Genomic DNA, 16050 nt, shown 5'->3' with positions numbered 1-16050 from the left:
TGTTGGGGGGGTGACGGGGTGTGTACTGTTGGGGGGGTGACGGAGTGTGTACTGTTGGGGGGGTGACGGGGTGTGTACTGTTGGGGGGGGTGACGGAGTGTGTACTGTTGGGGGGGTGACGGGGTGTGTACTGTTGGGGGGGGTGACGGGGTGTGTACTGTTGGGGGGGTGACGGAGTGTGTACTGTTGGGGGGGTGACGGAGTGTGTACTGTTGGGGGGGTGACGGAGTGTGTACTGTTGGGGGTGAAGTAGGTGAAGGAGTGTTTACTTTTAGGAGGGGGGGGTCTACAAATAAAATGTTGGGTGGGTGGCGGCGCCCCCGAGGGGGGGTCAGAGCTGAAGGTTCTGCCCATGTTTGGGTTCTTGCAGCTGATTGGTTCTCCAGTCTTCACGCGTGTCCTTCTGTTGTCACGTAAATCATATCCCATAATATGATCAAGACTCTCCTCTGGACCCCAGTCAGACTGGAGGCTAGCGTAGCATTAGCACCTGAGAAGGTGCTTATGCTACGCTAGCATGACGGGGGCTAGCGTAGCATTAGCACCTGCTCAGGTGAAGAGTCGCCGCCCCTGGAGACCTTTCTGCTTTTTTCCCAGAATGCTCGTGTGTTTGAGTCATGATGATGTCACTAGTAGACCTGACCCCCCCGCCCCTCCTGTCCCCCCCAGCTCAGACACCAGCAGTGGAGTCTGGTGATGGAGAGCGCCGTGCCGTCGGACCGGGGCAACTACACCTGCGTGGTGCAGAACAAGTTCGGCTCCATCAGCCACACCTACCAGCTGGACGTGCTAGGTGAGGCTAACGCTAATGCTAACGCTAGTGGCTAGCCGGCGTAGCTCCCTGCATTGACTCCATGCTGACCCCTCCTCCTGCAGAGCGCTCCCCCCACAGGCCCATCCTGCAGGCGGGGCTGCCGGCCAATCAGACGGTGGCGCTGGGCGCCGACGTGGAGTTCCAGTGTAAAGTGTTCAGCGACGCCCAGCCGCACATCCAGTGGCTGAAGCACGTGGTGGTGAACGGCAGCCGCTACGGCCCCGACGGCGTGCCCTACGTGCACGTGCTCAAGGTGGGTGGGGCCTCAAGGTGGGAGGGGCCCCGACGGCGTGCCCTACGTGCACGTGCTCAAGGTGGGTGGGGCCTCAAGGTGGGAGGGGCCCCGACGGCGTGCCCTACGTGCACGTGCTCAAGGTGGGTGGGGCCTCAAGGTGGGAGGGGCCCCGACGGCGTGCCCTACGTGCACGTGCTCAAGGTGGGTGGGGCCTCAAGGTGGGTGGGGCCTCAAGGTGGGAGGGGCCCCGACGGCGTGCCCTACGTGCACGTGCTCAAGGTGGGTGGGGCCTCAAGGTGGGAGGGGCCCCGACGGCGTGCCCTACGTGCACGTGCTCAAGGTTGGTGGGGCCTCAAGGTGGGTGGGGCCTCAAGGTGGGAGGGGCCCCGACGGCGTGCCCTACGTGCACGTGCTCAAGGTGGGTGGGGCCTCAAGGTGGGAGGGGCCCCGACGGCGTGCCCTACGTGCACGTGCTCAAGGTTGGTGGGGCCTCAAGGTGGGTGGGGCCTCAAGGTGGGAGGGGCCCCGACGGCGTGCCCTACGTGCACGTGCTCAAGGTGGGTGGGGCCTCAAGGTGGGAGGGGCCCCGACGGCGTGCCCTACGTGCACGTGCTCAAGGTGGGTGGGGGGCGAAATCCTCAAGGTGGGTGGGGCCAGCTGTGTCGGCCTCTGATTGGCTCACCCACAAATGCAATGGGACGGAGCCGAACCCCCCCGGTTCATAACAGTGAGTTTTAACCGGTGGTTTGCCCCCTCCAGTCAGCAGGTTCTGGTGACACATTAACTTAGCACCGGGGTTAGAGTTACCCCCCCCCCCCCCCCCCCCCGGGATAGGGGTATTACAGAAGCAGCGCCCCCCTGTGCAGACATTTAAATGTAGCCCCCCCACCCCCCCCTCAAGGGAATGGAGCAAACATCTGGTTTGGAGTAACGTAACTGCCCCGGTGGCGGCAGCAGGGGGGGGAGACGGCCTCCTCCTTTAACCGCCACCGCCTCAGATGTGCTGCGTCGCCTGGTTTCAGTGGGGGGGGTGTGGGGGGGTGTGGGGGTGGGCTCCAAAAGCCACGGAAAAAATGAGAGCAGGAACACAAGGAAGGGCAAAGTCAGCAGGGGGGGGGCTACGGCCCACACACAGCTGTTAGCTTAGCTTAGTTTAGCTTAGCTTAGAGCAACAGTTCCCAAACTTTTCAGGCCGCGCACCCACTTCTACCCCCCGACTTAGCTGACGCCCCCCAACGCCCGAAACATGAAAACAAAAGAAAGAACAGGCGTAGCCTTTGTAGACATATAGGTGTCACGTCTAATGATATCGGCTCCTGTTAACAGAATAGATTGATCAATAATGGGCCTAATGATCTCTGACTTTAGGAAGGGTGGGGAGAATAATAGTAACAATATAAAAATGACAATAATAATATTTTAAGTCAAAATGGTCGCCGAGCGAGGAGACTACAGATGAGTGATGAACAGCAGTTATTACTATGTAACAAATAGGCCTATTTAACAAACTGACAGTTATTACATGGTAACAAACATGCTACTCCGCCACAAAGAATCAAAATAACATAGGCCCAAGTTCAACACCACGTTTTCTCTTTGGAGTACGAGTCTCATTGTGTTCTTTACCCCCTTCTCCCGATGAAGTGTCCGGGTGAGTTTTCTGTGTTCTGTGCTCCTCGTTTTCAGTTTCCCTGTCTCGTCATCATCACTCTCTGTTTCCTGCTGGGTTTCTTCATCCTGGTAGACCTCACAGCTCTCAGTTGGGCCAAAGTATCCTGTCCTCTTTCATTCCTCCCTGATTTAATCCCCGACAGACTGCCCGTTTTCAACCAGTTATGCATTTCGGCATATTATTGTTGTTGCTATCACAACAAGCTAGCACGTAGCTAGGAGAAAGCCAAGTGCATTTTGGGTATTTTTTTATTTATTTAAAATGTTCCCAAAACGTTTTGTAATTGAAAATTACAAATGATTTCCGTGAATGAATTTAAATATTTAAACTGTTAATCCTCCATTAAAAAGTGTTTAAATTATTTCATTATTTATGTATTTCACGGCGCTCAGCTGCCGTTACACTCGGCGCCCCCTAGGGGCAGCACCACACTTTGGGAATCCCTGGATTAGAGGATGAGGGTAGAGGGATGAAGGCTGGAGATGCTGACAGGGAGGGGGGGTCCAGACCGCAGCTCCCCACTCTATTTTGGTCGACATAATTGAAACATTATTTGGTGACCCCCCCGTCTGGTGGGGGGGTCACGTCAGCTGTGGTCGGAGGAGACGGTGGGTCTCTGCTTCAAACGTCTGAATCGCTCTGGTGATGCCTGCAAAACGCTTTAAGAACCAGTCAGGTTGGGGGGGGGTGTCTGTGTGTGTGTGGGGGGGGTCTGGAATACTGGGTATTCATGAAGACACCCCAGAACTGTAGTTCTTCACGGCTTAAAAATTGGGAAATTTACAGATTCACTACAGTACGCACTCGAGCATAACGCTCAGGACTCCACCTCAGCGTGGGTTTTTAGTAGGCAGTCATGTGACACCGTACACACATTCTATTGGCTGACGGCATCCTGAAGTGCGAGTGGGAGTCTCAGTCTCACACAAAGTCCTTTAAACGGTCTATCAGAGTGTTTTAAAGGTAACACAGATAGAAGGTGGTTTAATATCAGTATGGGGGGGCGGGGTTCAGAAACATTTAAATTACCATAAATAATAAAATAGTTTGTCGCTCGATCGCGGAATTTGTGATTCGCGTGTGGTTCCTGAACGCATTAACCACGAGGAACGAGGATTACTGCAGTAAATTGATTCTGTTGTAGCAGTAGTATTGCTTATAGTATTATTGCTGGTAGCAGTATTGTTAGTAATAGTAGTACTATTACTGTATTATTAATACTGTAGTACTATTACTGTATTATTAATACTGTTGTAGTAATACTGTATTATTAATACTGTAGTACTATTACTGTATTATTAATACTGTAGTACTATTACTGTATTATTAATACTGTTGTAGTAATACTGTATTATTAATACTGTAGTAGTAGTATCACTGTATTATTAATACTGTAGTAATATTACTATATTATTAATACTGTAGTAATATTACTATATTATTAATACTGTAGTAATATCACTGTATTATTAATACTGTAGTAGTAGTGTCACTGTATTATTAATACTGTAGTAATATTACTATATTATTAATACTGTAGTAATATCACTGTATTATTAATACTGTAGTATTGTTAATGCTGTAGTGTAAATAAGGAAGTGCTTTAGGCTCTAACTTGTAGTCCAGCCTGTGGGCGGTGAAGAAAGAACTACACTTCCTGCCTAGGGTAGAGGACTTATGGGCGTGGCCACTGCAGTACAGGACTTGTGGGCGGGGCAGCTGCATGAGAGGACTTATGGGCGTGGCCACTGCAGTACAGGACTTGTGGGCGGGGCAGCTCTATGAGAGGACTTATGGGCGTGGCCACTGCAGTACAGGACTTATGCGTGTGGCCACTGCAGTAGATGTCATGTGGGCGGGGCCGCTGTGGTAAGCCTCTTCCTCTGCTCCTCTTCATCCTCCCCACAGAGCGTGGACAGTGACCACTCGGAGGCGCTCACTCGGATGAAACTGTCCAACGTGAGCCAGAGGGATTCTGGGAAATACTCGTGTCGCGCCTCCAACTTTGTAGGGAGGTCAGAAAACGCTTTCTGGCTTCAGGTGCAGGCGCCAGGTAACCCCTTCCCTCCAGACGCTCCCGCCGCCACTCTGGCTCCTCCTCCTGGTGGTGGTTTCAGCTCCTCCTCCTGCCTCTCATTGGACGACACTCTTTCCTCCAGCTGATCCGTTTCAGGACAGCGCCGCTTCGTCTTCCTGATCAGTACAAACAAAACGACCCCCCCAACTACTGCAGCAGGTCCAGACGCCCTAAAGCACTGGACCTGTTTGGGGTTTCTGGGATGTTTGTGGGGTGTTTCTGGGGATGTTTCTAGCGGTGTTTCTAAGGGTGTTTCTAGGGGTGTTTGTGGGGTGTTTGTGGACCTGGACTGTTCTTCCTGGATCGGGTGAAGGTGCAGCTTGGTGGTGGTTCTGTCGTTCTCGGGGTGGCTCTGGTGTTGGGCTCACATTCTCTCTTCTTCTCTCCTCCTCCTCCTCGCAGACGGCTGGTATTAACACCACCGACAAGGAGCTGGAGGTGCTTTTCTTGACCAACGTGTCCTTTGAGGACGCGGGCGAGTACACCTGTCTGGCCGGGAACTCTATCGGCTACGCTTACCACTCCGCCTGGCTGACGGTGCTTCCAGGTACATCCTCTGCTCTGGACTCTATTGTTTCTGGACTCTATTGTCTCTGAACTCTACTGTCTCTGCTGCTCTGGACTCTACTGCTGTGGACTCTACTGCTCTGGACTCTACTGTCTCTGCTGCTCTGGACTCTACTGTCTCTGGACTCTATTGCTTCTGCCTTAGAGGTGACGACATGTGATTGTGACAGTTGTTGTGTTGCTCTGTTTTACATTAATTTTCAAACCTCATTAGCGTAAAGCGCTATCTGGTAGCACGTTCTGCTGCCCGGTTATTGTCCCTGTAATTGGATAAAGCAACCCCCTCCCCCCCGAGGCGCTGTTTAGTCATCAGATGGTCTGCTAAAGCTGAAAGAAATTTCAACACGTTTGGAGTCGACTGTTCAGAACAATAATTAACCCCCCAGGGGGAATCAGAGGCGCCATTATCAGAGAAATGTCTTTGGATTGGTTTCTGTGTGGGAACCCTCCCACCCCCCAGTTAAAAGAGCAAACACCAGCACTACAGTCACCATGTTTCCCTCTAACACTCCTCAACATCCAGGAATTAGTCGGTGTCGTCTGCCTGACGTGTGTCTTTGCCACAGAGAGCCCCGAGAAGGAGGACGACTATGCCGACATCCTGATCTATGTGACGGGGGGCGTGCTCTTCATCCTCGCCGTGGTCATCGCGGTCCTGTGTCGCATGAGGATGACCTCACACAAGGCCCCGCCCACGCTGCCGGTGCAGAAGCTGTCCAAGTTCCCCCTGAAGAGACAGGTAACAGAAAGTAGATACGAGGTTCCTGCAGACGTTACACCCCCCCCCCCCACAGGTAGAACCATCCCCCCTGAGTTTGTGTGTGTGTGTGTGTGTGTCATATCGACAGCTGTAAATAGGTGGGCGTGGTCGTGGGGCGTCGGCCTGTGGATCTGCTGGGGGGTGATGAGGCGTGGGGGCGGGGCCGTGTGTTCATGTTTATGTTTTACACACATAAACACACACACACTGTTGCGAAACGTGAAGCGGAGCAGCTGCATGTCCCCCCCACACACACACACACACACCAGCGCCCCCCCCGGCCCTCACGTCGTGGGTTCACAGTCAGCTCCAGCGGTGGAGTTCAAACAGAATAATTAGAGGGTGGGGCGGAGGCGCTGCCCATGGGGGGGGCAGAAGAGGCTGCAGGCAGACCAGAACAGGAAGCTCCGCCCACCACCCATGACCTGCCTACAACCTGGTCAGGCTACAGGTTCTGGACCTGTGTGAGGCCCCCCCAGCAGCTGGGGGCCGTCCCGACTAACCGCCAGCGATCAGTGTCCATAATTGAAGGGTCTCCAAAATGCAAACAGATATTTCTGGAACAGAAAATTGTTGCTTGAAAGTCATAATTCAGTCAGTGGGAATAAAAATATGTAATTTATTCAGACCAGAGCAGAATTTAATCCTGAAGGTTACAGACAAGTTCATCCTGCTGCTGATTGGTTCTCCTGACCAACGGTAGAGGTCTGAGCTCGTCTGGACAACGGCCTCATGTTCTGCTGGTTAGGTGAAGTAAAAAACAGGGTTAAGGGTAGGGGTTAAGGCTAGCGTTAAGGTCAGGGTAGGGGTTAGGGTTAAGGGTAGGGGTTAGGGTTGGGTTTAGGGTTAGGGTCAGGGTAGGGGTTAGTGTTGGGGTTAGGGTCAGGGTAGGGGTTATGGTTAAGGGTAGGGGTTGGGTTTAGGGTTAGGGTCAGGGTAGGGGTTAGTGTTGGGGTTAGGGTCAGGGTAGGGGTTAGTGTTGGTGTTAGGGTCAGGGTAGGGGTTATGGTTAGTGCAGGCAGGGGTCTCATTGCGTTTCCCAGTAATCTGTGCTTCATTCTGGTGAAGCTAATCTGTTCTCTGGTTTTCATAACGGAGTAGATTTCATAAACCTCTGGATGTTCCCTACATATTACCCTCAGTGCCTCTGAATTGGGTTGGGGGCTGTTTGTTAAGATTTGAGGCATTTTTACTTTTTGCTCCAGTTGAGTTGAAGAAGGAACTCTGGGAAGTGGACATGTTTGTTTCCTGACCCCCCAAAGGGCTGGAACACAAACAGGTCTATCAGAGCAGGGTCATGGCCACCGGCCCCCCCAGCATCAGATGAATGGTGGTGGGACGTCGAGCCGTGGGCTCAGCAGCAGGACCGCCACTCTGGGATTGGACAGAGTCCATCTCATCTGGCCAGTGGCCGCCGTCATTGGTCCTCCTGCGCAGAGGCAACCGGAGGCATGAGACGGGTCCTCCGTGAGACGGGTCCTCCGTGAGACGGGTCCTCCGTGAGACGGGTCCTCCGTGAGACGGGTCCTCTGTCCACCTCAACAAGTTCAGGAGTTCATTTTGTTGGTTATTGATCTAGTCTCTAACATTTATTTGAATTGTTTTTTAAAAGGTGAGGAATTCCTGTGACAATGAGATAAATTCAGTTTCCATGACGACTTGACTGTTAGTGAAACCTTCTAAAGTACAACTTCCTGTCCTCCCCCTTCTGCTTTAGAGACATCTGCTTCTTCAGAAACTAGAACAGTTTGTTTTTGTACCCAAGCAGGTGTCCTTAGATTCCAACTCCTCCATGAACTCCAACACACCATTGGTCCGGATCGCCCGCCTGTCGTCCAGCGATGGCCCGATGCTCGCCAACGTGTCCGAGCTCGAGCTGCCGTCCGACCCCAAGTGGGAGTTTCCTCGGACACGGTGAGAACTGATTCAGGTTGTCAGTGTCAGGTCCATGTTGGTCTCCTGGACACGTCTGTACTTTATATTATCAGTTCCATTTAGACCTGTACAAAGTTAAAGACACCCATACTGGTTATTTTGTGTTTCAGGCTAACTCTGGGTTGGTTTCTTGTGTTTCAGGTTGACTCTGGGTAAACCGCTGGGCGAGGGCTGCTTCGGTCAGGTGGTGATGGCCGAGGCAATTGGCATTGACAAGGAGAAACCCAACAAGCCGCTCACTGTTGCTGTGAAAATGCTGAAAGGTGAGTGACGGTTGTGCTGCTGGACGTTTGAGGTCTGGGTCATGTGGTCCATCCCTTTCCTTGTACACACAGATGTTCTCCTGGTGGTTAATCCATGTCCTCCTGCTTTGTGAACCGTTGAGTTTCATCTTGTATTCTTTGTTGGGCTCAGATGATGCCACAGACAAGGACTTGTCAGATCTGGTGTCAGAGATGGAGATGATGAAGATGATCGGGAAACACAAGAACATCATCAACTTGCTGGGGGCGTGCACGCAGGATGGTGAGTGTCTGGTGCTCTGGACGGGCGTGTTTGGCTCCGTGTTGAACGACCTCCGTGGTGACGTTGTGCCCTGTGGCGAGCAGGTCCTCTGTACGTGCTGGTGGAATACGCCTCCAAAGGCAACCTTAGGGAGTACCTGCGGGCGCGCCGGCCGCCGGGCATGGACTACTCCTTTGACACCTGCAAGATCCCAGATGAGCAGCTCACCTTCAAAGACCTGGTGTCCTGTGCCTACCAGGTGGCCCGGGGCATGGAGTACCTTGCCTCGCAGAAGGTCAGCCACCAATCCTGGGCCGTTCCATGGAGCTGTGTGTTCCACAGGAACCTGAGCTTAATTATTATCCCAGAGGATATAAAAGAGCAGGAAAGTCTTCCAACATAAGGACACTTCAGCTGGAGCTTAACGTTCTAAATTTAAAAGAAAATAAGGGAAGTCATTGGGCTGTTGAGGTGTCAGACGAGCCAAAGAACCGTCAGTTAAAGGTTTAAAGTTTAAAACTCACGGGAACAGAAGCCAAGTGCAGGAAAACTGACCTTTACAGTAATGAGATAAGTGTGTTTAAATAAAAAATAACAAAACGAGGATTGAGTTTAAACTCATATCAGTATTAATGAGGCTTGTCAGTCCAGTGTGTGTGTGATGGATTTGTGCTTCTTCTAGTGTATCCACAGAGATCTGGCAGCCAGGAACGTCCTCGTGACAGACGACAACGTCATGAAGATAGCAGACTTTGGTCTGGCCAGAGACGTGCACAACATAGACTACTACAAAAAGACCACCAACGTGAGTCCGTCTCCACGGCGACGTGTGTGAAAACACCCAATCACCATCGACAGGTTCAGGCTGGAGGAGCTGAACTGTCTGGGTTCTACTCAGGCGTAGCTCAGGACAGCATTAGCGGAAGCCGTTAGCGACGTGTTCTGCTGACGGTGCGTTTCTCTTCCTGCAGGGTCGTCTGCCGGTGAAGTGGATGGCCCCCGAGGCGCTGTTCGACCGGGTGTACACCCACCAGAGTGACGTGTGAGTCTCATGACCGTCCCTTCACACCAGCGGTCCAATCACGTGACGACGCTGGAATCTGGCTGTTGACCAGTGGTTACGGAGTGTGTTAGCATCAGTGCTAAGTCTGTGCGTGTGAAGATAGAATAGCCTAGAAGCTACGCTGACGCGCTAATACTCCCAACACGACATCAGAGAGACGCAGAAGCATAACGAGACCTGGGGGGGGGGGCACTCCTGGGGAGGGAAAGGCCAGTTGAGGCAAAGGGGTCACAACAAAGTGTGTTTTGCTGTGGGGGAACCCCCCCCCTTCGTTGGCCAGCCAGACGTGGTGTCCCCAGTACAGCGGTCCAAACCAAACACAGGCCCCGTCAACACCCCCCCCCATGTGATTCCACTCTGGTAGGAGAATCAGCTCTGTTATTTCAGCAGGTCTGGATTACAGCCCCCCCTCCGAACCCCCTCCTGCATACAGTAGTCACTCCACACAGTTTACTCTCACACCTCGGGGGCCGCTGGCCTTTGACCTCACAGTTTTTACTGGAGGAGGTGGTGCTGGAGTGATGGGGGGGGGCTCTGTCCCGCTGACACCCACACACCTGGATCCAGGTCCTCCAGACACCCTGTGGCCCCCCCATGCTGGTTGGTCCAGACACCCTGTGACCTCCCCACGCTGGTGCCCCACATGGACACCTGGACATCAACACCCCCCTGTGACAGTCCTGAACCTGTGGAGACCCTAAAGACCTGATCTGCTGATTTGATTAAGCGCTGGAACTGCTCCTTGAAGGTCACCATTTCCTCACATGTTTGTGCTCAGGTGGTCTTACGGGGTGCTGCTGTGGGAGATCTTCACCCTGGGGGGGTCGCCCTACCCAGGAATCCCAGTGGAAGAGCTCTTCAAGCTACTGAAGGAGGGACACCGCATGGACAAACCGGCCAACTGCACCCACGAACTGTAGGTCATCAGTGTTCCTCTAGAAGCGTTGAGGTGTTCTCCTGTGTTCCTCTAGAAGCGTTGAGGTGTTCTCCTGTGTTCCTCTAGAAGCGTTGAGGTGTTCTCCTGTGTTCCTCTAGAAGCGTTGAGGTGTTCTCCTGTGTTCCTCTAGAAGCGTTGAGGTGTTCTCCTGTGTTCCTCTAGAAGCGTTGAGGTGTTCTCCTGTGTTCCTCTAGAAGCGTTGAGGTGTTCTCCTGTGTTCCTCTAGAAGCGTTGAGGTGTTCTCCTGTGTTCCTCTAGAAGCATTGAGGTGTTCTCCTGTGTTCCTCTAGAAGCGTTGAGGTGTTCTCCTGTGTTCCAGGTACATGATCATGAGGGAGTGCTGGCACGCGGTGCCGTCACAGAGACCGACCTTCAGGCAGCTGGTAGAAGATCATGACCGGGTTCTATCCATGACTTCTACTGATGTGAGTCGTTTTTGCATGTTGACCACATGGACCCAACCCCTAACCCCTGACCCCTAACCCCTGACCCAAAACCAGTCTGACGGTGATTAGCATGACCTTAGACCCGGTCTAACCCTGACGTCTTAGACCCGGTCTAACCCTGAACCCCTACCCCCTGCAGGAGTACCTGGACCTGGCGGTTCCGTTCGAGCAGTACTCGCCCACCTGTCAGGACTCCACCAGCACCTGCTCCTCAGGAGACGACTCCGTCTTCGCTCACGACCCGCTGCCCGACGACCCCTGTCTTCCCAAACAGCTCCCCAGCAATGGTGTGATCAGGACATAAACCCCCCCAGGGGGGGCGGGTTGGATGTCTGGTCCCACAGACCGGCGCCGCTCAGTGGCGATACGGAGAACGACTCTACAATACTTCCAGCCCCTCCTCTCGTCCGAATCTGGTTCTGGAGAAGTCCTGGTCTTCCTCCTGGGGGGGCGCTGCGCAGTGAAGGATTAATTTTTTGCCTCCTTTGACAAATGAAATTCTATTTTTGTACCGGGCCAGTCTTCAGTTAGGATCTGTGGGCCAAACCATTCCGTTCCTCCTGACACTGAAACATCAACAGGATGAGGAGGTGAAGGGCGTCAACCAGCGACCTGCTGGTGACCCAACAGAACCAGAACCAAGCGGAGGTTCTCCCCAGACCTTCTGAAGGACGTCCCGCTGCTGGAGGACCAGACGTTGGACCGTTGGGTCCAAACAGAAGCGTCTGGATGACTTTTGTGTATCTAGAAGAGAATTTATTGTAAATATTCAAATGTCTGATATCTCCGTTCAGACGTGAACTAAAAGACGGAAGTCACCTTTAAAGAGTTTAAAGTCTAGGAGACGCTGTGGAGGACGTGTGAAGCATTAACCATTTAAAGTCAGAAGGTCTATTGAGTAATTAACTGTATATTTGTAAAGGTATTTATAGACGTAACAGAAGGTCCCGTTAGGAGGTTAGTGTGTGAGAGACTTTATTATTGTGTTTGTAATTTATTTCACAGCAGAACAAACAGGCAGACCCTGTGTGTGTGTGTGTGTGTGTGTGTGTCTGTGTGTGTGTGTGTGTGTGTGTGTGTGTGTGTGTCTGTGTGTGTGTGTGTGTGTCTGTGTGTGTGTGTGTGTGTGTGTGTGTGTGTGTGTGCGCGTGTGTGTGCGTGAGACACTGGAGGACGACGGGTCGACTTGACGTCATGCAGAACGGCTGTGGGGGGGGGGGCACCAGAGAAGCCTTTCACGTAGCTGAAGCTCATCAGCTGTGAAGCTGGACCAGCAGCCGCTTCCCCTTCTGACAGCTTCAGACACACCTATTTCACACACACCTGTATCACACTCCCATTCCAGCCCCCCCGTGGTCACATGAAGCCCCGCCCAGATGCTGAAGCTCCTCTGGTGTTACTGAATGAAGGCAAGCTGCGCCGCTACAGACACACAACGGCACAACTCCCAACGTCATATATACATCGGGAGTGAACACTAGTAGTGAACATCAGTAGTGAACACTAGTAGTGAACATCAGGAGTGAACATCAGTAGTGAACACCAGGAGTGAACATCAGTAGTGAACACCAGGAGTGAACATCAATAGTGAACACCAGGAGTGAACACTAGTAGTGAACATCAATAGTGAACACCAGGAGTGAACATCAGTAGTGAACACTAATAGTGAACATCAGGAGTGAACACTAATAGTGAGAATCAGGAGTGAACACCAGCAGTGAACACCAGGAGTGAACATCAGTAGTGAACACCAGGAGTGAATTGGAGCGCTCACTGACACACATTCTGGGTCTTGATTTTCACGACAGGTTTTACTTGTGTCAGAGCTGGTTGGGGGTCAGCGCCTGGAGGATATCAGTCGGTTGATTTTATATTTTGATTGTATGATTGCAAAAGAACAAAGAAAATAAAGAAGAACATGAATTATTTGAGAGAAGAAACTGGACAGAAGGTGTTTGATTTATTCCTCTCCCTGTGGTGAGACTGTGATGTGATGAAGATGATGATGAAGAGCAGCACCATGAGGTTGTTGGTTTGAACCCCCGTGTGGCCTGAATGTGGGGCGTGGCAGGAACGAGCCGTGCCTTCTTTATTTAGAGATTCTTTTACGTTCCATGTTTCATGTGTGACTTTCTGTCAACCGACAGATTGATAATCCGACCAACTGTCAACCAACTAAACCGACTGACGGTAAACCGACCAACTGTAAACCAACTGTAAACCGACTGTAAACCGACTGACTGTAAACCGACTGTAAACCGACCGACTCTAAACTGACTGTAAACCGACCGACTGTAAACCGACCGAATGTAAACTGACTGTAAACCGACTGACTGTAAACTGACTAAACCGACCGACTGTATACCGACTGTAAACCGACCGACTGTAAACCAACTGTAAACCGACTGTAAACCGACTGACTCTAAACCAACTCTAAACCGACTGTAAACCGACCGAATGTAAACTGACTGTAAACCAACTGACTGTAAACTGACTGTAAACCGACTGTAAACCAACCGAATGTAAACCGACTGTAAACCGACCGACTGTAAACCGACCAACTGTAAACCGACTGTAAACCGACTGTAAACCAACCGACTGTAAACCGACTGTAAACCAACCGACTGTAAACTGACTGTAAACCGACTGTAAACCAACCAAATGTAAACCGACTGTAAACCGACCGACTGTAAACCGACCGACTGTAAACCGACCAACTGTAAACCGACTGTAAACCGACTGTAAACCAACCGACTGTAAACAGACTGTAAACCAACCGACTGTAAACTGACTGTAAACCGACTGTAAACCGACTGACTGTAAACCGACCGACTGTAAACCGACCGTAAACCGACCGACTGTAAACTGACTGTAAACCGACTGTAAACCAACCGACTGTAAACCAACCGACTGTAAACCGACCGTAAACCGACCTCCCGGTGAACCAATCAGCCTGAACAGTTCTTTAAGGGGCGGCTTCAGCCCGTTCGAGCCACGCCCTCCATCAACGCCTCATTGGCTGCAGCTCAGCAGACGAGGTGGGCGGGGCTGTTCCTTGGGAAGGGGGGGGCAGAGGAGAAGGGGGTCTGTGTATTCAGGGTTCTGGCCCTTCGCCCATCTCAAGTGGGGCCTGAGGGGAACATCCTGCCCCCGCTGGAACTTCCTCACAGGCTGAAGTGGCCCATTCAGCTGGGGGGGAGGTTGAAGGGGGGGGGGGGCTGTGAGCGTGCTTGTTTTTGCTGCTAAATGGATGTTTCTGTTTCAGAGGTGTTTGGGTGGTGGACCCCCACCACCCCCCACCCCCCGTTAACTGTCAGTCCCTCTGCGGGCTGGCATATGACCTTTAAATGACCCCCGACCCGGCCAACTGGAGGGGGGGGGCTGTGATGTGGTGGTGACACTGTCGTTCAGTGGAGAGGCAGGGAACTGAGACTCACACGTGTCTCGAGTCAAGAGTCCACCGGCACACCATTAGCACACCGCTAGCACAGCATTAGCACACCGCTAGCACACCATTAGCACACCGCTAGCACACCATTAGCATTAGCGCAAGCGGTAGAAGAACCTTAGCGCGTCATCGTTAGCATCCTTTAGCATCCCATCATTAGCGTCCCTTGCTAACACAACCGTTGTGTTGCTGTGTCTCACACACGTGTGTGTGAGACACATGTGTGAGACGGGTGTGTGAGACAAGCGTGTTGAGTAACGTCCAGCAGCAGGTGTGTGTAAGACGACCCCGTTGGGACGAGTCGACCCCCCAGCAGCAGGAATAGACCCGATGACGGTTCAGCAGAGGACCCCCCCTGCCCCCGCCCCCACAGCGGTCGATCCTCACAGCTGACTGGCTGAAACCATAGGAGAACAAAAACAAGAGTTCTGGTCCCCCCTGAGTCCTGTCCCACAAAGCTGGATTAACCTAGTCAGGCTTCCTCTTCCTTATCTGGCTTCACTTACCCAGACATCCACCCTCCAGATTTCCGGTCCCATAAAACCGGCTATCAACTCACTAATTCAATCCAGACTTGTCCACTCTAGATCTGTGCGCGCTCACATAAAAAGGGCGGAGTTTGCTGCATGCGACCAATCACAAACATGCAACAAACCGGCCCGAGCCGCATATTTCACAACGGAGGAGCAACGGAGGTTTTCGGCATTCCTGCTGAGCTCTGACCAATCAGAGCTCAGCAGGTATAACAGCCCCACCTACTGACCAATCAGAGCTCAGCAGGTATAACAGCCCCACCTACTGACCAATCAGAGCTCAGCAGGTATAACAGCCCCACCTACTGACCAATCAGAGCTCAGCAGGTATAACAGCCCCACCTACTGACCAATCGGTTCTCCTGAAAACGGGCCGTCCGTTCCCTGAGAACCCGGTGGATCTCGGGTCACAGCTTGTGTGCAGAGCGCTCAGGCAGAGAGAATATTTAGGGATGGCTGTAATCCGGTGGGATTGGCTGAACAATGACTGTAGAAAGGTAGAGGTTTTGGGGGGAGGGGTTACATTACATCTGTCAGCTGCTGGAGCCTCACATCAGGAATGGAACGCACCCCAACCCCGCGCTGACAGCCCCCCACAGTGTGCATTGACCTGAGGGTCTTTGAGACAGTTCATATATTTCTGAGTGATGTTGGTCATTATTATGATGTCCTGAAATCCCTCGTTGGACGGGTTACAAGCAAGACACAGATAGAATGTCATTGATCAATGATTTGTTTCAGTAAATCATGGATTGATTGATTGATTGATTGATTGATTGATTGATTGATTGATTGATTGATTGATTGATTGATAGGTACTTTTATGTATTCTGTTGGCGATGCTGAAAACCTGTGAAGAACACAGTACGTAGAGCTGATCATAAAGTCACGGGGCTACGATCACATGTCATAACCAAACATGTGGTTCACACACACATGTATGAACACACACATGTTACTGTAGTCAGATACACAAGTGCAGTCATAGTGGGGCAGTAATATTATAATGGCACTAACTTCCTCATTGACGCAGTCGGCCATGTTTTCCCAGAGATCCTT

At 52.0% G+C, this 16050-nt stretch overlaps 1 protein-coding gene across 4 annotated transcripts in view; it reads left to right on the top strand.

Moving 5' to 3' along the window:
- The window catches only part of fgfr3 (fibroblast growth factor receptor 3), a 42497-nt gene extending 29548 nt beyond the window's left edge, over positions 1–12949 (top strand). The window contains exons 6-18 of one of the 4 annotated variants that reach the window (XM_068338072.1): positions 670–793; positions 877–1067; positions 4630–4774; positions 5932–6104; positions 7891–8039; positions 8202–8323; positions 8475–8585; positions 8669–8859; positions 9247–9369; positions 9536–9606; positions 10406–10543; positions 10884–10989; positions 11150–12949. In XM_068338072.1, coding sequence (XP_068194173.1) covers positions 670–793; positions 877–1067; positions 4630–4774; positions 5932–6104; positions 7891–8039; positions 8202–8323; positions 8475–8585; positions 8669–8859; positions 9247–9369; positions 9536–9606; positions 10406–10543; positions 10884–10989; positions 11150–11314 — 1809 coding nt within the window. In that variant the 3' untranslated portion in view covers positions 11315–12949. Of the gene's footprint in view, positions 1–669; positions 794–876; positions 1068–4629; positions 4775–5200; positions 5346–5931; positions 6105–7890; positions 8040–8201; positions 8324–8474; positions 8586–8668; positions 8860–9246; positions 9370–9535; positions 9607–10405; positions 10544–10883; positions 10990–11149 lie in introns of all 4 variants that reach the window. The other 3 variants (XM_068338073.1, XM_068338071.1, XM_068338074.1) reach the window with 3 other exon arrangements.
- Positions 12950–16050: the final 3101 nt, after the last annotated feature.

This window comes from Antennarius striatus, chromosome 17, assembly GCF_040054535.1.
Source record: "Antennarius striatus isolate MH-2024 chromosome 17, ASM4005453v1, whole genome shotgun sequence".
NCBI classification, from domain to species: domain Eukaryota; kingdom Metazoa; phylum Chordata; class Actinopteri; order Lophiiformes; family Antennariidae; genus Antennarius; species Antennarius striatus.
This window is presented reverse-complemented; position numbering and strand designations above follow the sequence as displayed.